Here is an 18,469-nt window from a genome sequence, read left to right as displayed (position 1 = left end):
GGTCCTTCTTTCTTGCCCATTCCCCACCTTTCCTTCCTCAGAAGGGCTGTTCCTCAGGAAACAGGACCAACAGTAGTAGTAGGTGTGAACAGTGACTAGCAATTGGTGAGGCACACAGGTCACCCGTGAACATAACCATGGCTACAGAGAAGGAAGTTGGGGAGGCCTCTGCCAGGCAAGGTGCCTGGGCTACTGATAACTGTCAGCTTGACACAAACTTAGTCATCTCTAGGAAGGTGGAATTGTAAATGAGAAAATGCCTCCATCCAATTACCCTGTAGGTAAGGCTGTGGAGTACTGTAGTGGATAGCCATTCCAGCTTTTTTTTTTTTTTTTTTTTTTTTTTTTTTTTTTTTTTTTTTTTTGGTTTTTCGAGACAGGGTTTCTCTGTGTAGCTTTGCGCCTTTCCTGGAACTCACTTGGCAGCTCAGGCTGGCCTCGAACTCACAGAGATCCGCCTGGCTCTGCCTCCCGAGTGCTGGGATTAAAGGCGTGCACCACCACCGCCTGGCTCGCCATTCCAGCTTTGATCTGGAAGTTCCAAGCCCCATTGAGGCTTCGGTAACTGTCACGCCTACAAGATGGGGCCAAGAGAGAACCCTGAAGACCCGAGATCCGGATGCGCCGCCTCTCTTGGTTCCTGGACCCTGGACGCTGGAGGTAGACCGAGCAGAGTTCTCCAGAGAACACCACTGGGCTGTGACTGCGCTATGTTTTCCCCAGACCCTGCAACCTACCTATCCCTTCATTTGTAAGTTACATCACTAAATAAACCTCCCTTTTAACTATGTGGAGTGGCCTTAATAATTTCACCAATAGAGTACTGTCTTGATTAATGATTGATGTAGGATGGCCCAGTCCACTGTGGGTGATGCCATGCCTAGGAAGGTGGCCTTGCTTGTGTAAGAAATCAGACAGAGCAAGACACGAGGAGCAAACCAGTACGCGGCATTCCTCCAATGCATGTGCTTCAGTTCTTGCCTTAGCGTCACTCAGTGGATTGTAACCCGGGATGTGTGTGCTGAGTAGTTTTACACCACCTTGACACAAGCTAGAGTCATCTGAAAGGAGGGAACCTCAGCCAGGTGTGATGGCGTATGCCTTTAATCACAGTACTTGGGAGGAAGAAGCAGGTGGATCTCTGTGAGTTTGAGACCAGCCTGGTCTATATTAATCATTAGGACCCAGCAACACATAGTGATTTCCAGGATAGCAAGAGGTACATAGTGAGGCCCTGTCTCAAAAACAAACAAACAAACAAACAAACAAACAAAAACAAAGGGAACCTCAACTGAGAAAATGCCTGCATAAGATCAGGCTGTCGGCAAACCTGAAGAACATTTTCATAATTAGTGATTGATGGGGGAAGGCCTAGCCCATTGTGGGTGGGGGGGCACCCCTGAGCTGTTGATCCTAGGTTCTGCGAGAAAGCAGGCTGAGTAAGCCACAAGGAGCAAGCAAGCCAGTAAGCAGCACTCCTCCATGGCCTCTGCATCAGCTCTAGGCTCCAGGTTCCTGCCTTGTTTGAGTTCCTGTCCTGACTTCCTTTGATGATGATCTATAATGTGGAAGCATAATCCAGAAATAAGCCCCTTTCTCCCCAAGTTTCTTTGGTCATGGTGTTTCATCACAGCAGTAGAAACCTAACTAAGACAGGGCTGGGTATTATTTCCTCAGGGGCAGCATCTCTGGAGTAGAAGAAAAAGCCGGTGTCATCTAAGTTCCATTGAAATGAGAGCTGAATGACCATGCTTGACTGGTAGTGGCCATCTGGGCACTGTCCAGGGTTCCCACCCATAAAGAAGCACCATAGTATTCCCAGAGAAGTAAACTAAGATCAAGATTCCTATCTGTGATACATTGCTCCTAAATAGGGTGATTTGACAAGCTGCTGTGGAAGAAAGTAATACGTGAAATTTAATGCTACCAAACAGGTTTTTATTTTAAGTTCTGCTTAATGGTGAGGCTCTGCTAAATGGTGTGTTTCAATCACAACTACCTTGCTTCCTTTTTTTTGCTCTTTCTGAATACAGGACTGAGCCTCTCCAGTGAATAAACACAGATAAATATTTGAGGACACAGGCTGGAAGAGAAGCTTAATTATTAGCTTGTCCAAGTGTCTCCACTCAGCCCTATTTATAACTGCTCTGTGGACTTAAACCAAGATAGTTAAAAATATCAGGAAAAAAATACCAGGGAACTGTGAGGGCGGCTCAACCAAGTACCTCAACATCCTGAGCCCCAGGACTAGCTGGCCATCTGTCTAGCAGGGCTTGGATCTCCTTCCTGTCTCTCGGCTACTTGTAGAAAACTACATGGTAAGCTCAAGAAGAATAAATTATGCTAGATTTATTCTCTCTACACAAACAGAATTTACAGGGTAATTTCTCCCACTTGTAGGATTCCAACTTTTTCATTTTACTGGTTTATGTCGGGAGGAGAAGGCGGGGTGACAACTTCCATGACACACGTGTGGAAGTCCGAGAATAACTTGGAGTTGGGTCTTTCCTTCCACTGTATGGGGCTCAGGGATTAAACTCAGGCCATCAGTCTTGGCAGAAAACACATTTATCCTCTGAGCCATCTTGGCAGCCATATACCAACCTTTTTAAAAAACAAAAGAAAAAAAAACTAGTCTATAAGCACAGTTGGAGAGATGGCAGAAGTTAGCTACAAATTCAATGGAAAAGTTCTTGTCATTCCAGACACTAGCAGATGGACACAGGGCCAGGATATAACCCTCTGAGGGGTTACTATCAAGACTCTATATGGAATCTCCCATGCCTGAACCAGTTACTGAAACAAGTAAGTTGTTCCATGATGCTCTGAGTGGGTGGTGTCTCCAGTTACACTTCATGGGGTGGTCATGCTCTCTAACTGGCTCTCTGATCCATAAATACTTTGTAAGCACTCTGTTCCAGCCTCTGCTTGAAAGCTGAGGGTTACTAACCACACAGGGCAGAGACCAGCTGAGTTTCTAGAAACAGGACACCAAGCTGTACAGACCTGGTCATGACATGGCCTGGCACTAACTATGCAGCTACATTGGTATACCAGCTGGCAGAGAGAAATGGGAAGATGGGAAAGTTCCAGGCTTTGGAGGGGTCAGGACAGAACACCCCAAACTCAGGGAACACATCTTTCAGTATCCTTTCCCTATACTACTAATGACTGGGACACAGGCAGCCAAGATCGCTTTCGAATGTGGGGGTATTTCAATCTTTTGATATTGTAACATAATGTAATCATCGAAGTTCACATTCAAGAACTGTGCAATCAAACTGAAAATAAACAAGTCACACAAAAATGTCTCATAAAGTTTTAAATAAATTTTCAATTCTGTGTTAGACCATACTCATAGTTATTTTTGTGGCAACTGTAGCCCATGGACCACAGCCTGGACATATCTAGATATTTGGCAAAAATTATGGGAGGCTCGAGGCCTCCCAAACAACACTACTGCCATTGCCCTTGGAAACCTACTCTCAACAGATGGTAAGACCCTATTTCTTAAGATGCCACAAACATGCTACAGTATCAGCTTACCAGGTAAAAAATGCCCACTGGTACAACGGTGGCATGACAATTATGAAGGTAACCAGGCACTTTCTGACTGGGTTCTGAGCCCTGCTCCACAGGACCAAATGCCTGTTTGGTACTGAAAACCTGGTCTAAAACCTTCTCATGTCTAGAAAAGCCATACATACTTAGATTTGTGCTATGCTCAACTTTGGCACCGAAGCCTCTATTCGCAAATGGCGGGAGTTCATGCTGAGACTTCCAACTGGCTAAAGTGCTGAGAACAAGTGACTAGGGAGTGCTCAGTCCTAAAGAGGACATTTACATCAAACCCTGCCTTGGTCTTTATTGCTGTATAAGACACCAGGGACAAGGCTGGGGCTAATGGTTCCAGAGTTTAGATTCCATGACCATCATGGTGGGGAGCATGGCAGCAAGCAGGTAGGCAGGCATGGTGCTGGAGCAATAGCTGAGGTCTTACATCTTGATCCATAAGCATGAGGCAGAGAGTGAGAGACCTTGGGAATGGAGTGGGCTTTTGCAACCTTGAAACCAGCCCCATGGGCACACCTCATCCAACAAGGCCACACCTCCTAATCCTTTCCAAACAATTCCACCAACTGGGGACCAAGTATTCAAACACCCTATGGGGTGATTCTGAACCAAACCACCACAAACCTTCTCCTCCAAGGATCAAGGAACATTTCAAAAGAAGGGGTGGAAAGAATGTAAGATGGAGGGGAGAGCTATGAAATGCTGTCTTCTGGACAAGCCATGGCCATTGTACTCATGAACTCACTGTAGTTATGGTTACCTTCATAGGACCTATACAAAATCATGCTGGTCAAAATTCTAGCATGAATTAGGGAAGAGTACACAAGGCCCCAGGGCTAGCTGAGGAGCGAGTGGTAGTTACAGCTGCTAGGAGAAAAAGTCATTTTTCTCTTGGGGTCTGGGTACAGTGGATGCCCAACACTTATCTGTGTGGAAGCAGCACTAACTGGGCTCAGTGGGTTATTTATAAAAGAGGAGGAGGAGGAGATGAAGTTGGGAGGGGGACATGTTGAGAATATCTGGGGGCAGAATTGGAGAGTGGAGTCAGGGATGGGTATGATCAAAATGAGTTCTCAATGAATAAATTAAAATTATTATATTAAGAAAAATTAGAAAGGCCATTATTTTGGATGGAGCCCCAACAGACCAGACCAATAGTTACTCATACTCACTACACATAATCAAATAAACTTAGGGGCACAGACAGATACTCAAATAGACGAGTTTTTCCTAAAGACAGAAGGTTCTAGATCACCCGAGTCAGTGCAATAATGGCAAATTTTGACTGTCAACTTGATTGAACTATGAAACATTTGTGACATTAGTGAAGCAAGAGGATCGGTTTATAAGAGAAGATACACCCTAGATGTGGGCAATACCACAGACTGAGTTCCAGACTGAATAAAAAGAGGAAAAGGAGGAAGCCAACTAGCCACCAGCGTCCCCTGCTTTCTGTGTCCTGGCCAGCCCACAGGAGGAGAGGCTCAGCCACATATTCCCGCCCCACGAATTCAGCCATACCCACCCTGCACCTAATCCATAGTCCATGGACTCTACCTCTCAAACTGTCAGTCAAAGTAAAGCCTCCTAAATTGCTTTATGTCAGGGTCTTGGTCACAGGAACCAGAAACATCTCCTACTCCAACATCCTCTCTGCTTGAACTCTTGCAAGAGAAGTAACCTGGTGTTAGCAGATCCATTTTGGACAAACAGTACCACATAAACTAAAAGGCATATGTACAGCAGAGGAAGAAAGGAAGCAGACAGCTTACAGAATGGAAAACAAAACTTGTCAGCTCTATACACTCCGGGGGGGGGGGGGGGGGGGTTGTTAATAGCTAACTATATAAAGAACTACAAAAATTAAACACCAAACATCAAAACTGCCGGTCAACAAATGGGCCCATGAGCTAAACAGACAGCTCTCAAAAGAAGCAATGTAAACGGCCACCGAATACTTTTAGAAGTGTTCAGCCTCCTTAGTCGTCAGGGAGATGCGAATGGCAAGTACTTGGAGGTAGGGTGGCTCAGTGGGCGAAGGTGCTCCCCCTGCTCAAACTGCAAAGCCTGCGTTCAAGTCCCAGGTTCCACAGCGGAAGGTGAGAACTGACCTCTGACCTCTACAGGCATGCCCCATGGCCATGGCACAGTCAGGCACAGATATGCACAACTGCCGCCCCCCCATGAATAAGTAAATACTGAAAATTGAAAATTTAATTCAAAAAGTCATCAGTATAGCTATCATTGATAAACCAAATGCTGGTGAGAATGTGGGGAGAGAAGGTCATTGCTGGTGAGGATATGAACCGGTACCGCCACTGTGGAAACCACTGTGGAGTCTTCTCAAAATGCTACACACAGATTACCATATGACCCAGATAGACCATGATTCTGCACATCGATGTTTACTGCTGCCTTATTCACACTATCAAGGAGATTAAATCATCCTAGACGTCAACCAACAGAAGACTGATAATTAAAATATGGCATATATACACAATAGAACTTTGCTCACCTGTAAAGAAAAATGAGATTTGCAGCAAAAAAAATGGATGGAACTGGAAAATGTTACATCAAGTGAGGAAATCCAGGCTCAGAAAGCCAAACACAGCATGTTCCTGTGCAGATCCTAGAGATTAATGTTTGCTTATGTGTATGTATGCGGGAGAAAAAGTGTAGAAGCCAGGAAACTGGAAAGGGGTCCATGAGAGGGGGTTAGAGGCTTTGGGGAAGGGATGGAAGAATGATAGAATACATGTGACCTGACAAGTTGGGAGGGGGAAGGAACACCCAAACCTGGCACTCTTGAACATGCCAGAGCAAACCTCTTACGTTGTATGCCGGTTAAAAATAAAGTAGGGCGAGTGAGAGGGCTCAGCTGCTAAAGGTGCCCTCTGCCGAACCTGACCACCTGACTTCAATGCCCAGAACCCACAAGGTGGAAGTATGAACTCCCACAAGGTGTCCCCTGACCTCCACCCGTGCACCATGATGCACACATACATGCCCACATGCATACAAACACATTCACACAAAATAAACAAATGTGTAATTTAAAACTTTAATAAAGTAAGAAAAGATTTTTAAAAATACACATATATAGAGTACAGGCTTGAATCCCACACATGCACACACTAAATGTGCCCATATGCTAAAATAAAATAGTAAAAGAAAAAAAATCACTTTTGGTTCTTAGTAAGGGAATATATTATGAAAAATGTTTCAGAGGCTTAGATTATATTTATAATAGCTATTCTAAATGTTAATCAAGCAACATAATTTGGCTCCAGATTAGCTGACCTGCTTTGAGCCACATTAAAAATCTGAGTCCTGCTTAAAGTGAACAGCAGTTCAGGGACACCTCTCCTGACCAAAACGGAGTCGTGCAAGCTGCTGTGTTTCTAAGCAACCCACAAGTCCCCAGACTGATATAGCCCAGCCTTTAAGGTAGGCATTCACATCTACATAAGGAACATGCATTGCTGAGTACCAAGTTGTAGAGGCAGAAGCCTAGAGCTCCAGGAGGTGAAGTGACTTTCTAAGGTCCTACACATTTCTGCCCAGTGAAATCTGCAGCAACAGCAGCAGTAGCTAGAAGATGCTGCCTGTGGCTCTAAGAGGCAGGTACTGTTAACAGTCCCATTTGCTACCGCAGAATTGGAGGTTCAAAGTCAAACAGCTGTGAAACAATGGAACACTGACTCAGCCCAGAAAAATCTGGCTCGACATGCTTAACCATGACCCAGCACTTAGGCTAGCGTCATGGACACTATTGATAATTACAGTGTCAGTACAAATTAAGAGCCATGAGACAGCCATGTCATATGTGAGTCCCTGAGGAAGCTATTTGCAGTTGATAGTTATCATACTTACATCATCTTACCATGTGAAGTAGCATGTGGTGTTGCATGTCTGTAATCTCATCACTTAGGAAACTGAGGCAGGAAAGTCACAGCAAGTTCAAGGCTACCTAGTGAGATCCAGGCCAGCCTGAGCTGCAGAATGAGATACTGTTTCAAAAAAAAAAAAATGAGGCAAAAACAAAGCTGGGTGTGGTGGTACGTACGTGCCTATAATGCGGGCACTAGAGAAGCTAAAGCAGGAGGATTGCCGTGAGTAAATGGCGAGGTGGGTTCAAGATCAGCTTAGACTACACAGCAAAACACTGTCAGAGGGACAGCGAGGAACCTCGGCTTCCCCCTTTCCTCCTTAGCCTCTCCACCTGCATGAACACTGGCTCTGTCACACACTGACACATGACATGACATGCCATGCCCCCAAGGCCTAAAACAGCAAAGCCGAGTGATCTGAAATGAGGCCTGCAAAACCAGGAGCCAAAATGAGCCTTCTGTGTTTCCAAGATGCCACAAAGCCAGCGGGCATGGCGGGAAAGGCAGGCGCTGGGACTGGGGAGTGGGCAGGTGACTGCACAGGGATGTGTGGGCGCAGAAGCTGGAGAGTGGGTACACGGTGTTCATTCAATTATTAGGGTTTAGAAATCAGAGATGCAGGGGGCTGGTGAGATGGCTCAGTTGTTACGAACACTTGTTGCTCATCCAGAGGACCCAAGTTTGGTTCCCAGCACCCACATCTGGCAGCTCACAACTACATGTTAGTCCAGCTCCAGAAGATCCAATGCCCTCTTCTGGCTTCCATGGGTACCACACACAGAGGCAGTATACACACAGACATTTAACAAGATACTTAAAAATCACAAATATATGTGTGCATATAACCTTTCATGTGCTAAGTACTAATGTGCTGATATCAATGGGATGCTAAGCTAATGCAAACCACATGAAGGTATCAATGAGGTCCATTCAGAAAATGGTGTGTTCTCCAAACTTCAGTTGCTCCATTGTCAACTTTCATCTTCACCTATAGTCCTTATTTCCAGGACATTTACATATTTACCTTTACCCAAGGTGCATGGGTATAGCCCAAGAGTGAATCTGAAAACTGTATTTCTAAAGTCCTTCTATTTGTAAATACTGCTTCCATTGACCAGACCTCTAGATGAAAAGCAACTAAAACTCAAAGAGACCTCTTATTTTTCTACCAAAGTGAGTTCAATTTAACAGGGAAAACAACACAAACCATTTTCTTAGTTTACTACTCTATGCCAAGGGTTCTGCAAGGGGCAACAGGAGTCACAGATATAAGGTCTTAGACCTCTGACTGTAGTGCAGCAGTGAGTTCTGGTGCTGGAGCTCATGAAGGTTAGGACAGATGCCCCAAGCAATTGTTAACCAGCAAAAGGGTCAGGGCTGGACTGTGCTGGGCCTCCTCCATAGAGATAGCAGCTGCTTCTGAGATGAATGAAGCCTGGAGGTGCATGAAGTCAAGGTGTAAGAGACAGCGGGCTAGTCAGTTTTGAACATCTGAATTAGCCAGACTGCCTGTGGGATATATGTGAAGGGCAGAAAACATACATTCAGAGCCAGCAAGATGGCTCAGTGGATAAAGGCACTTCTCATCAAACCTGAGGCCCTGAGTTCAATTCTCAGAACCCACACAGTAGGAGAGAATTGACTCCTGCAAGTTGTCATCGACCTCTGCTGTGGGATAACCCTTCTGTATTCTGTGAATATGTTTTATTGCCATTGGTTAATAAAGAAGCTGCTTTGGCCTATAGCAAGGCAGGATAGAGCCAGGTGGGAAATCCAAGCAGAGATACAGGGAGAAGAAGGGCGGAGTTGGGGGCAGATGCTGCAAGCCACCCAAGAAGCAAGATGTGAAAGAAGTGGTAAAGCACGGGCCATGTGGTGATAGATGGATTAATAGAAATGGGTTAATTTAAATTTAAGAGCTAGCTAGTAATAAACCTGAGCCACCAGCCAAGCATTTATAATTAATATAGGCCTCTGAGTGATTATTTAAAAGTGGCTGTGGGATGGGATGGGATGGAGAAAAGCCTCTGGTTACAGACCTCTATATGTACCCCATGGCTCATCACTCACACCCCTGCAATAAATAAAAATGTAATGAAATTTTCTTAAAAAGAAATAAAGTTTAGGACAGTGGTGGCACATGCCTTTAATCCCAGCACTTGGGAGGCAGAGGCAGGCAGATCTCTGTGAGTTTGAGACCAGTATGGTCTACAGAGCTAGTTCTAGGACAACCAAGGCTACACAAAGAAACCTTGTCTCAAAAAACAAACAAATAGAAAGAAAGAAAGCAAGCAAGCAGCTTTGAAAGCCTGACTATACCCCACCCCTAGCCCCACACCCATGCACCCCACACCTATGCCCCCTTCCCCTCCTCTGAGAAAGAAATTATTTCTCAAGGATCACAAAGACTGGGGAGGTAAAATTGCTTGGAGCTGTTCTTGGCACAAAATGAGCATCCAGTCGTGATAGCTAGCATTTCTATTTGCATAATGATCTGGAAAGCTTTCTAAGACTTATCAAGTGACATGTTAGTATAAAATAATGGTCATAGAATGTCATCATTTGTGGGAGGAGGAGACAGACACATCTAGATAAGATGCATACCTACATATGTCTATAAAGCAGAGTTCACAAGACGTTGTTAATTGTGGTTGTTTCTGAGAAAGAAACTGGTGATCTGGAAGGCAGGCAGCGAGGAACTGCACCGGGCTGGGCGATGGCTCAGGGGCCAAAGGTGTGGCTGTGCTAGCCCTGACAGCCAGGGTTTCCTCCTCGAACCCACGGGAGACGGGGAGAATTCCACGGAGCCAACGGGGAGAATGACTCCACTGAGCCAGCGAGCCAGCTCCATCAGTCTTTATTTAGATAAAAATGACTAAGTTCCCTTATGCCTATACACCTAGGGGTTGGAGATTCTGTTGGAGGAAACTCTTGGACAGTCAGCTTTGAGACAGCCAAGGTCGGTCACAGAGCCGCTCTGTAAATACAAGCCACGAGCTCAGGTACAAATCACTGATGCTCTTTTAGGCTCCTCTTGGTACTACTGCTCACATCCAGTTTATAAACAAACCCAGCTCTTGGTTCTCCATTTAATAGATGCACCCACAAACTACTCAAGTCAGGTGTGCTGGCACGGAATCCTGGCACTTGGGAGACTAAGGAAGAAGCTCGCCTGCAAATCCAAGGCCATGCTGGGCTACAGAGTGAAACCCTGCTTTGGAAAACAAAACAGAGAGGGCCAGCAAGATAACTCAGTAAATAAAGGCACTGGCTGCGAGCCTGACTACCTGAGTTTGATCCCTGGAATCCATGTGGGAAGGAGATAACCCACTTCTGCAAGTTGTGTACACACACACACACACACACACACACACACACACACACACACACACACACAAGACAAGAATAACAACAACAACAACAAATCCACAGAACTATTCTTTTCATTTCCCTGCTCCAAGACAGAAGTCCCCAGGCCTCAAGATGGCGAGTGTCCCACAGCTGACCCCATGCCTCCCTCCATCTGTGAGCACAGGAGCCAGGACAGTGGCCTTTTCCAAGGTAAAACCAACTACGCTTCTCCAAGCCAACGCACTCAACAGTTTCCCATCTGTAGAAGAAAATCCAAACTGTTCCATTTGTGGTCACACCTTGGTGATCTTGGAACTCATCTTCTCTCCAGGGCTCTGAGTTTCCTGGTCTCTCTGCTCTGCCTACTATGGATGGAGCCTGTGAGGCATGTCAGTTCCTTCTGGCCCACTCCCACCCTTTTCTCTCCCGGGCTAAAAATGTCCGTCTCCTCTACAATGAAAAAGTTCTCTGCTGAGAAAAATCCATATAAAAATGGTTATCTCCAGCCACAAAAAAACAAAAACAAAAACCAAGGGTTGGAGAGATGGCTCAGAGGTTAAAAGCACTGGCTGCTCTTTCAGAGGTCCTGAGCCTGAGTTCAATTCCCAGCAACCTCATGGTGCCTCACAACCATCTACAAGGAGAGCTGGTGCCCTCTTCTGACCTGCAGACATACATGCAGGTGGAACACTGTGTACATAATAAATAACAAATAAATAATCTTTAAAAAACTAGCAACTTTCCGGCCGGGCGGTGGTGGTGCACGCCTTTAATCCCAGCACTCGGGAGGCAGAGGCAGGAGGATCTCTGTGAGTTCGAGGCCAGCCTGGTCTCCAAAGCGAGTACCAGGAAAGGCGCAAAGCTACACAGAGAAACCCTGTCTTGAAAAAACCAAAAAAATAAAAAATAAAAATAAAAATAAAAAAACTAGCAACTTTCTAGCCTTCTCTGCCTTTTATCTGCTAAATTTTTTTCTTCAGTATACCCCCTATATTGTAATTTATTAACCTGGTAACTAACTATGTCTTTAGAATGTTTGCTAGAGTAAAACTTTTTCTTTACTGTTGTATTTCAAGCACTTAAAACAGTGTCTGCTACAATCTGAGGCACTAAATGAATACAGGGTAATTAATTAGACAAATGGATAAAGAAATAAATGGCTTTCCCAAGATAAGTTTCAAGTTCATATCTGGTCCAGTGTCTGTGCCAAACCATAGACTATTTCTCAAGGTCAACACCAAACAGGGATGTTATAATAACACAGGGTAGCAATGTCACCTCACTCAGTTTGGATAAAGTCTTCTTCCACAATTCACCAACGGCCCTTCTCCTATCTCCCTGCCACTAAGGACTCCAATCCCCTTTATCTGAATTTGGCTTTTCTAAGAACCTGTGAAGAGGTTGCAAGGCCTTGTCAGTTACCCCCATGAAGAAGTGTTAGTTAGTTATTTCACAACCCAAGCAAATGTCTGCAGTCAGAACTAGCGGAGTTTTTTCTTGGTAGGTAGCCCTATTGGACAATCATCTGATTTGCTAAAGTTATGATTTCCTGGTGGCTTAATTCAATTAGTCAAAGGAGGCAAATTGAGAGTCTGCAGATGGGAACCTGCAGTAAGCTGCGGCCTGCCACATGCACTTGGGTTTTACAGTTTTTATTATTTGCATACAAAGAATTTGGTTTCATTCTGGCATTTCTTTCAAACATTTTGTTTTAATTGCTTCTCTTCCCCTCCTCCCCTCCTGCCCTCCTCACCATCCCCTCCTCCTCTCTCCTGTCCCCTCTTCCCCTCCCCCCTCCTCCCTTGTGCGCTCTCCCTTCCAGTCACTCCTTTCCACTTTCATGATACATGTCACTTTTTACCTTCCCCTGTATAATCTGTTAACCAAGAATACACTACTTAAGTTTCAGAAAGATTTACCTAAAAAGTACACCTAAGTTATAACATTCACTTTCTTTCTGATATATGGGATGAAAAACACAAAGACAGACAGACAGACATGTGTACCCAATCAGAAATTTTACATAATCCTAGTTTGACTACTTTAGCATTTAGGGCAACTACAAATGTCATCACAACAGTCAAAGACTCTGTGTGTGTGTGTGTGTGTGTGTGTGTGTGTGTGTGTGTGTGTGTGTATGTGTGTGTGTGTGTGTGTGTAGGATAACAAGTTACAGGTCACCCTGGGATACCCCATGAATTCAGGACCAGCCTGGGCAACTTCATGAGACAATGCATCAAGCTAATAAATAAATAAATAAATAAACAAGCAAACAAACAAACAAGAAAAGGTATGATTATCAAAATGCCCTAATTTTAGCTCGTAGTGCCAACTCTAGGCTATGGAGTCAAGGCCAGACTGGGTTAGGACTCCACCTCTGTCAGCTGGCTGCTGTGTGATACTGGGCATCTTCTCTAATGCTCTGAGAAAGGAATGTCACATTTACTCATACCCTGGGAAACCTTAAAAGCTATGTGGGCCGGGCGCTGGGAACATAGTTCAGCTGGCAAAGTACTTGTCTCACAAGGAAGACCAGAGTTCAGGTCACATCTGTAAGCCTGGCAATGGGAGAGTGGATACTGTGCCCAACTAATCTAGCCAATTGTTGAGCTCTGGAGTCAGTGAGAGACCCTGTCTCAAAAAATAAGGTAAACATGACTGATGAAGACATTCAGCCTCACTCTCTGGCTTCCATGTACACATACATAATACACACACACACACACACACACACACACACACGTGAGTACAGACAAATGTGTCCACATATACCACACACACAATTATGCAGGTTTACTATGCAAATCAGTATGGAGGTTCTTCAAACCATTAAAAATAGTGATACTCTGTCTCAAAAACAATAAAAATAACTCCCCATGGGAGACCTCGATTTGGGGGATGTGGGGATGAGGGGTGGCTTGGGAAAGAGGGCTGGGGGTGCGAGGAGGGAGGAGGGGGGATCTGTGGATAGCATGTGGAGTGAGTAGAAAATTTCTTAATAAAGAAAAATTAAAAATAAAAAAAAAACTAAGACTAGACCTACACTACAATCCAGCTGTACCACTCCTCAGTATGTACCTGAAGGATCCTAGGGCAACATACTGCAGAAATACCTGCATGTCCATTTTATTGCAGCACGATAGCCAAGTGACAGAATCAGCCCAGGTACCATTAACAGACAAATGGATAAAGAAAATGTCACACACACACACACACACACACACACACACACTTATCCATAAAGAAAAATGTAATTCGACTGTTCATGGTGATGCACACTTGTATCTCCAGCACATGAGAGGCAGGGGCAGGACGATCAGATGTTCAAGGTTACCCTCAGTTTCATTAGGAGTCCAAGGCCAGCCTGAACTACATGAACTACTGTCTCAAAAGGCCAAAAAAAAAAAAAAAAAAAAAAAAAAAAAAAAAAAGGTGGGGGCAGTTAAGAATAACAAAACCAAGAAATTTGGTCAAAAAAGAATGGAGATAGAAATAATCACATAGGTAAAATAAACCAGACTCAGAAAGACAAATACGAAATGGCGTGTTTTCGCTCATGTTGAGTCCAGCTGTAAATCTATGGACGCATATGTATATAGGACACAATAATAGAACGAAACTACTTGGAAAGAGCGAGGGATCAACTGAGGTAAGACAAAGAAAAAGTGAGTATTAGCAGAATACATGGTGCGCTCGCATGAAAATGACACTGCCCATTACACTGTTGGATGAATATACCCCATTTAAAAAAAATCAAACGTTATTTATGTTTTAGGACTGGGGTGTAGTTCGATACAGTTACCTGTGTGCTTAGCATGGCTCTGGGTTTCATTCCCAAAACACTCACACACAACCCCGAATATTCAGGCTGTACATGAGCACCAATAAACCGAACTTTATTCGTGACTTCCCAATCCCTTGAGTTTATTTCAAACCACACTCCCCGAGGCTTCAAAGCGAACACGAAAACCCGAGACGCTATAGTCAACGAACTATGACTAACTAAGGGTTCCTACCAGCGTCCAGATGATTGAAACAGTAACCCTGTCCTTAGAGAGAGGTAAGTCCTCTTATCGAATACTTGAGTCGAGAATCACCTCAGCAAGCAGACAGCAGACGTGCTGTTTGTTTTCTATAGGCAACTTCCGCCTCTCAGGGTCACCGATGGCCCAGTGAGGGTGGCTAAGTGTCCACAACTGGCCTGAACCCCCACTGCCAGGCCATTTTCCCAACTGCCCACAGCAGCACAGACCGACCTGGACCGCATGGAGGGGTGGCAGCGAGTCCTACCTGGATCAGCCCGCGCTGGTACAGGGCGCTGTGCACGCAGCCCGGGACGGTCCCCGGTAGTTTCAGGGAGCCGTTCCTGTTGCTCACCCGCCAGCTGCCCCGCAGGCTGTAGCTAGGACCCGCCGCCACGCAGCACGCCCCGCACAGCGCTAACAGCGGGAGCAGGTGGAGATGCATGCTGACGGCTAGCAACAGAGACCCGGCAGTGTCGCCCCAGCCCTCGCCAAGGCTTGGCCGCTCTGTCCCCGCCCAGAGTCTGGGCCCGCCCCCAGGTCAGCTGAGCACCTCCTGCACCCTTGCAGGGAGGGACTGCGGCGGGGACCCGCCACCCGGGTGGAGGCAGAGCTCAGGGCTTGGGTTGCTGCGGCCTGCGCGCTTCTGCAGCTCCAGCTTCCCGTTTCAAGTCGACGCTGTTAAGTGGGACAGCAAAGCGACAGAAAAGCCTGGGAAGCCGAGCCTGACCATTTGGGAGACCACAGGTGCGCGTCCTCAACCGTGCGCACACCCTGCACGGGGAGCCCTCCCGCCACGCCTGCCTGGAAGATGGTCCCAGGCCACAGGGTCTGCCAGGCTGAACGCCCCCTCGATGAACCTGCTGGGACTAAACAGTGCTAACTATAAACTCGTAGGGTTGCTTCCACGGTTAACTGAAACGCTCCATCTACTACTCCCTGTTAGCCTCGGCTGCGTCATGTCCTAAACCCTGTGGAGTTCCTCCTGGGGTTCCCAGGAACTTGCATTAGTGCTACAGGGGAGTCTGAAATCCCCTCCCTCGCTGCAGTGGGATTGGGCAAGCAACAGAATTCCCACTTCTTGAATTTAAAAAATGCAGACAATTATTTCGGAGGCACAATTCTTCTTTTAAACAAACAAAACATCCCATATTTGTTTTCTTATTAATTTCATGGTTGGAGGGGATTCCTGCCACAGCATGCGTGTGGAGGTCAGAAGACAGACTGTCAGAGGAACTTACTGGAGTGCTCGTCTTCCACCACGCGGATGCCAGGGACGGAACTCGGTGTCAAACTTGGAGGCATTCTCCTTTAACTGCGGAGCCATCTCATCAACCCCTGAGTTCTTCTCAGAGATCTCCACTCAGGTGAAACCAGGATCTTAGGCCACAGAAAAGAATTTCAGAAAGTCCATGTGAAGCAAAACTTGGTTATCAAGAAAATATAGTCTCTAGCTTAAGCAAGGGCGTTGAGAGAAGCCTAAGAAAGCATGACAAAGTCCAGTTGAGGAGGCTCAGACTTCTCAAGACAGAAAGCAAGCCTGGGTTTGGAAGTTACACTGTCTAAAAGAAAGATTAAGGGAGGTGCAGGTGTGGGTAGTGGCTTACACCTGTAACTCCAGCAATCGATAAACTGAGGTAGAAGGATAGCCTTTAGTTTGAGGCTAGCCTGGGATACAGAGGAAGTTCCAGGTCACCCTGGGCTTGAGCCAAACGTTGCCTCAAAAAACTGAAAAAGAAAAGGAAATTAAGATACATTGGTATGCTTATTTTTATCTAAAGAATTTTTCTTCAATAAATGAGGTTATAAGGTTGTTGGAATGTTGTGTTCGGGGTTACAGGCTTATAAAATAGGGCCCAGGAGATGGCTCACTGGGTTATGGGGCTTGCCACTCAGCCTGAAGACCTCCATTCAGTCCCTGGGACCACAAGGTAACTTAAACTACACTCCTGGTTAAAGGGTCCCTCTTCCTTCCATGCCCACTTAGCGTCCCCTGCCCATTATATCCTGCCTTACTCTTGGGTTTGATAGTCACATATGCTGCCTGACCTCCCTCCTCTGCCCGCCCCCTTTTCCCAGTGGATTTGTTATTACACTGAACTCTCAGAGTTCAGAGGGAATTCCATACTGTGCAAAGTATTTTTACATTGTTCATGTTATTGTGAGCTCTCCTCTCAAAAAAATAAGTCTTCATTCCCCCGCCTCACCACTCTGGTATCAACTGAATCTGCTAGCACAGAATTGGCATTTTTAAAACCTTGGTATTTTGACTTAGGAGACCCAGGTTTTCCAGCCCCACCCCATGGATCTCAGCTGAGAGATTTGAATCCAAAGAGGTCAGTTGGCTTACCTGTCACATCACAGCAGGCAAGCTCAAAGCCCTCTCTGCTCTCCTGGCTGCTACTTGCCTTTAAGTAGATCCGCTCTTATTCCATGGTAAAGGCTCTAGCTGGTTCAAACCTTCCTAAATCTCCAGGGCAAACTTCCCTTTGACATGACTAGAACTCCATAAGATGCCATGTTTTGTGGCATTAAATGGCCAGCTGTGGTCTGTATAACACTTAATAACAGAGTTTTTGGCAACCAGATTGGCAAAGAAATTTTTGCATAAACCCTGGACGTACCAGGAATCCAACCAAATCAAAGGGAAATTCACCTGAGCCAACCTGTGGGTAGAGTCTCCTTTCTATTACACGTTTAAGAGGAATCGTTTTTCTTGGAAAATAAAAAGAGAGGCATCCTTCTTCTTCCCATCCCAGCCTTCCCACACGGCACTTGGATCACATGTGTCCATGAAGAATCAACACCATCAAAAATGTCCTTTCTAAAACTGGGATTGGCACACAGGACATGTTGGGCTTTAGTTTCTTATAGACTCATTTCTTTTTTCATAATTACCTCAAGAAATAAATCTTATTTGACCATAAAGCTTCTTGACAATGCAATTTAAAATTGGGATACCAAATGCAGTTTTAACTTTAATAGTCATGAGTGTTTGTAAATGTACATGGCGTAAACAGATTCCATTTTCACCATCTCGTCTGATGCCTTCCAAAAGTTCAGTTATGTAAGACAAATGATAGTCCCTGATTTAAAGAGATCAAGAAGTTTGCCAGAGGTGAAATTCATAGGGTCAACATCCTGAAGGACCATGCAATAAAGGCTCTTTGGCCCTTTGTTGTGTAAAAGCATATCCTTCATGTCTAAATACATTAAATTACTAAATACAGAACTTTGTGGTATAACAAGGACAAGGATATTCTAATTCCATGTGATAATTATAAAAGTAACAGGAAAAGGGTGACCGGAGAGATGGCTCAGCAGGTAAAGGTGCCTACTGCCAAACCTGATGACCTGAGTTCAATTCCTGGGACCCACATAGTGGAAGGAAAGACCCAACACCCACAGCTTGTCCCCGATCTCCACCTGTGCACTGTGACAATACCCCCTACACACACACACACACACACACACACACAGTAAACATATTTTAAGTTATATGAAAAATAAGAAAGTAAAACTATAATGATATATCGAGTGGATGGATATTCTCCTTTAGATCCAGTGTCTGCTTTCTCTCCAGTAGGCCACAGATGTTTCTCTCAAAGATTGTTTCTAGTTTTCTGTACTGGG

At 45.2% G+C, this 18,469-nt stretch overlaps 1 protein-coding gene and 1 non-coding gene across 2 annotated transcripts in view; both read right to left on the bottom strand.

Moving 5' to 3' along the window:
* Manba (mannosidase beta) overlaps positions 1-18,239 on the bottom strand; it is a 90,078-nt gene extending 71,839 nt beyond the window's left edge. Inside the window, exon 1 of the mRNA XM_052730996.1 lies at positions 15,105-18,239. Coding sequence (XP_052586956.1) covers positions 15,105-15,281 — 177 coding nt within the window. The 5' untranslated portion in view covers positions 15,282-18,239. The remainder of the gene's footprint in view (positions 1-15,104) is intronic.
* On the bottom strand, positions 3,078-3,210 carry LOC128106791 (small nucleolar RNA SNORA71). Its single transcript, XR_008216839.1, has one exon. It is a non-coding gene; the product is annotated as a small nucleolar RNA SNORA71 (small nucleolar RNA).
* Positions 18,240-18,469: the final 230 nt, after the last annotated feature.

This window comes from Peromyscus californicus, unplaced genomic scaffold, assembly GCF_007827085.1.
Source record: "Peromyscus californicus insignis strain IS unplaced genomic scaffold, ASM782708v3 Scaffold_9__1_contigs__length_137607984, whole genome shotgun sequence".
Taxonomy (NCBI): domain Eukaryota; kingdom Metazoa; phylum Chordata; class Mammalia; order Rodentia; family Cricetidae; genus Peromyscus; species Peromyscus californicus.
This window is presented reverse-complemented; position numbering and strand designations above follow the sequence as displayed.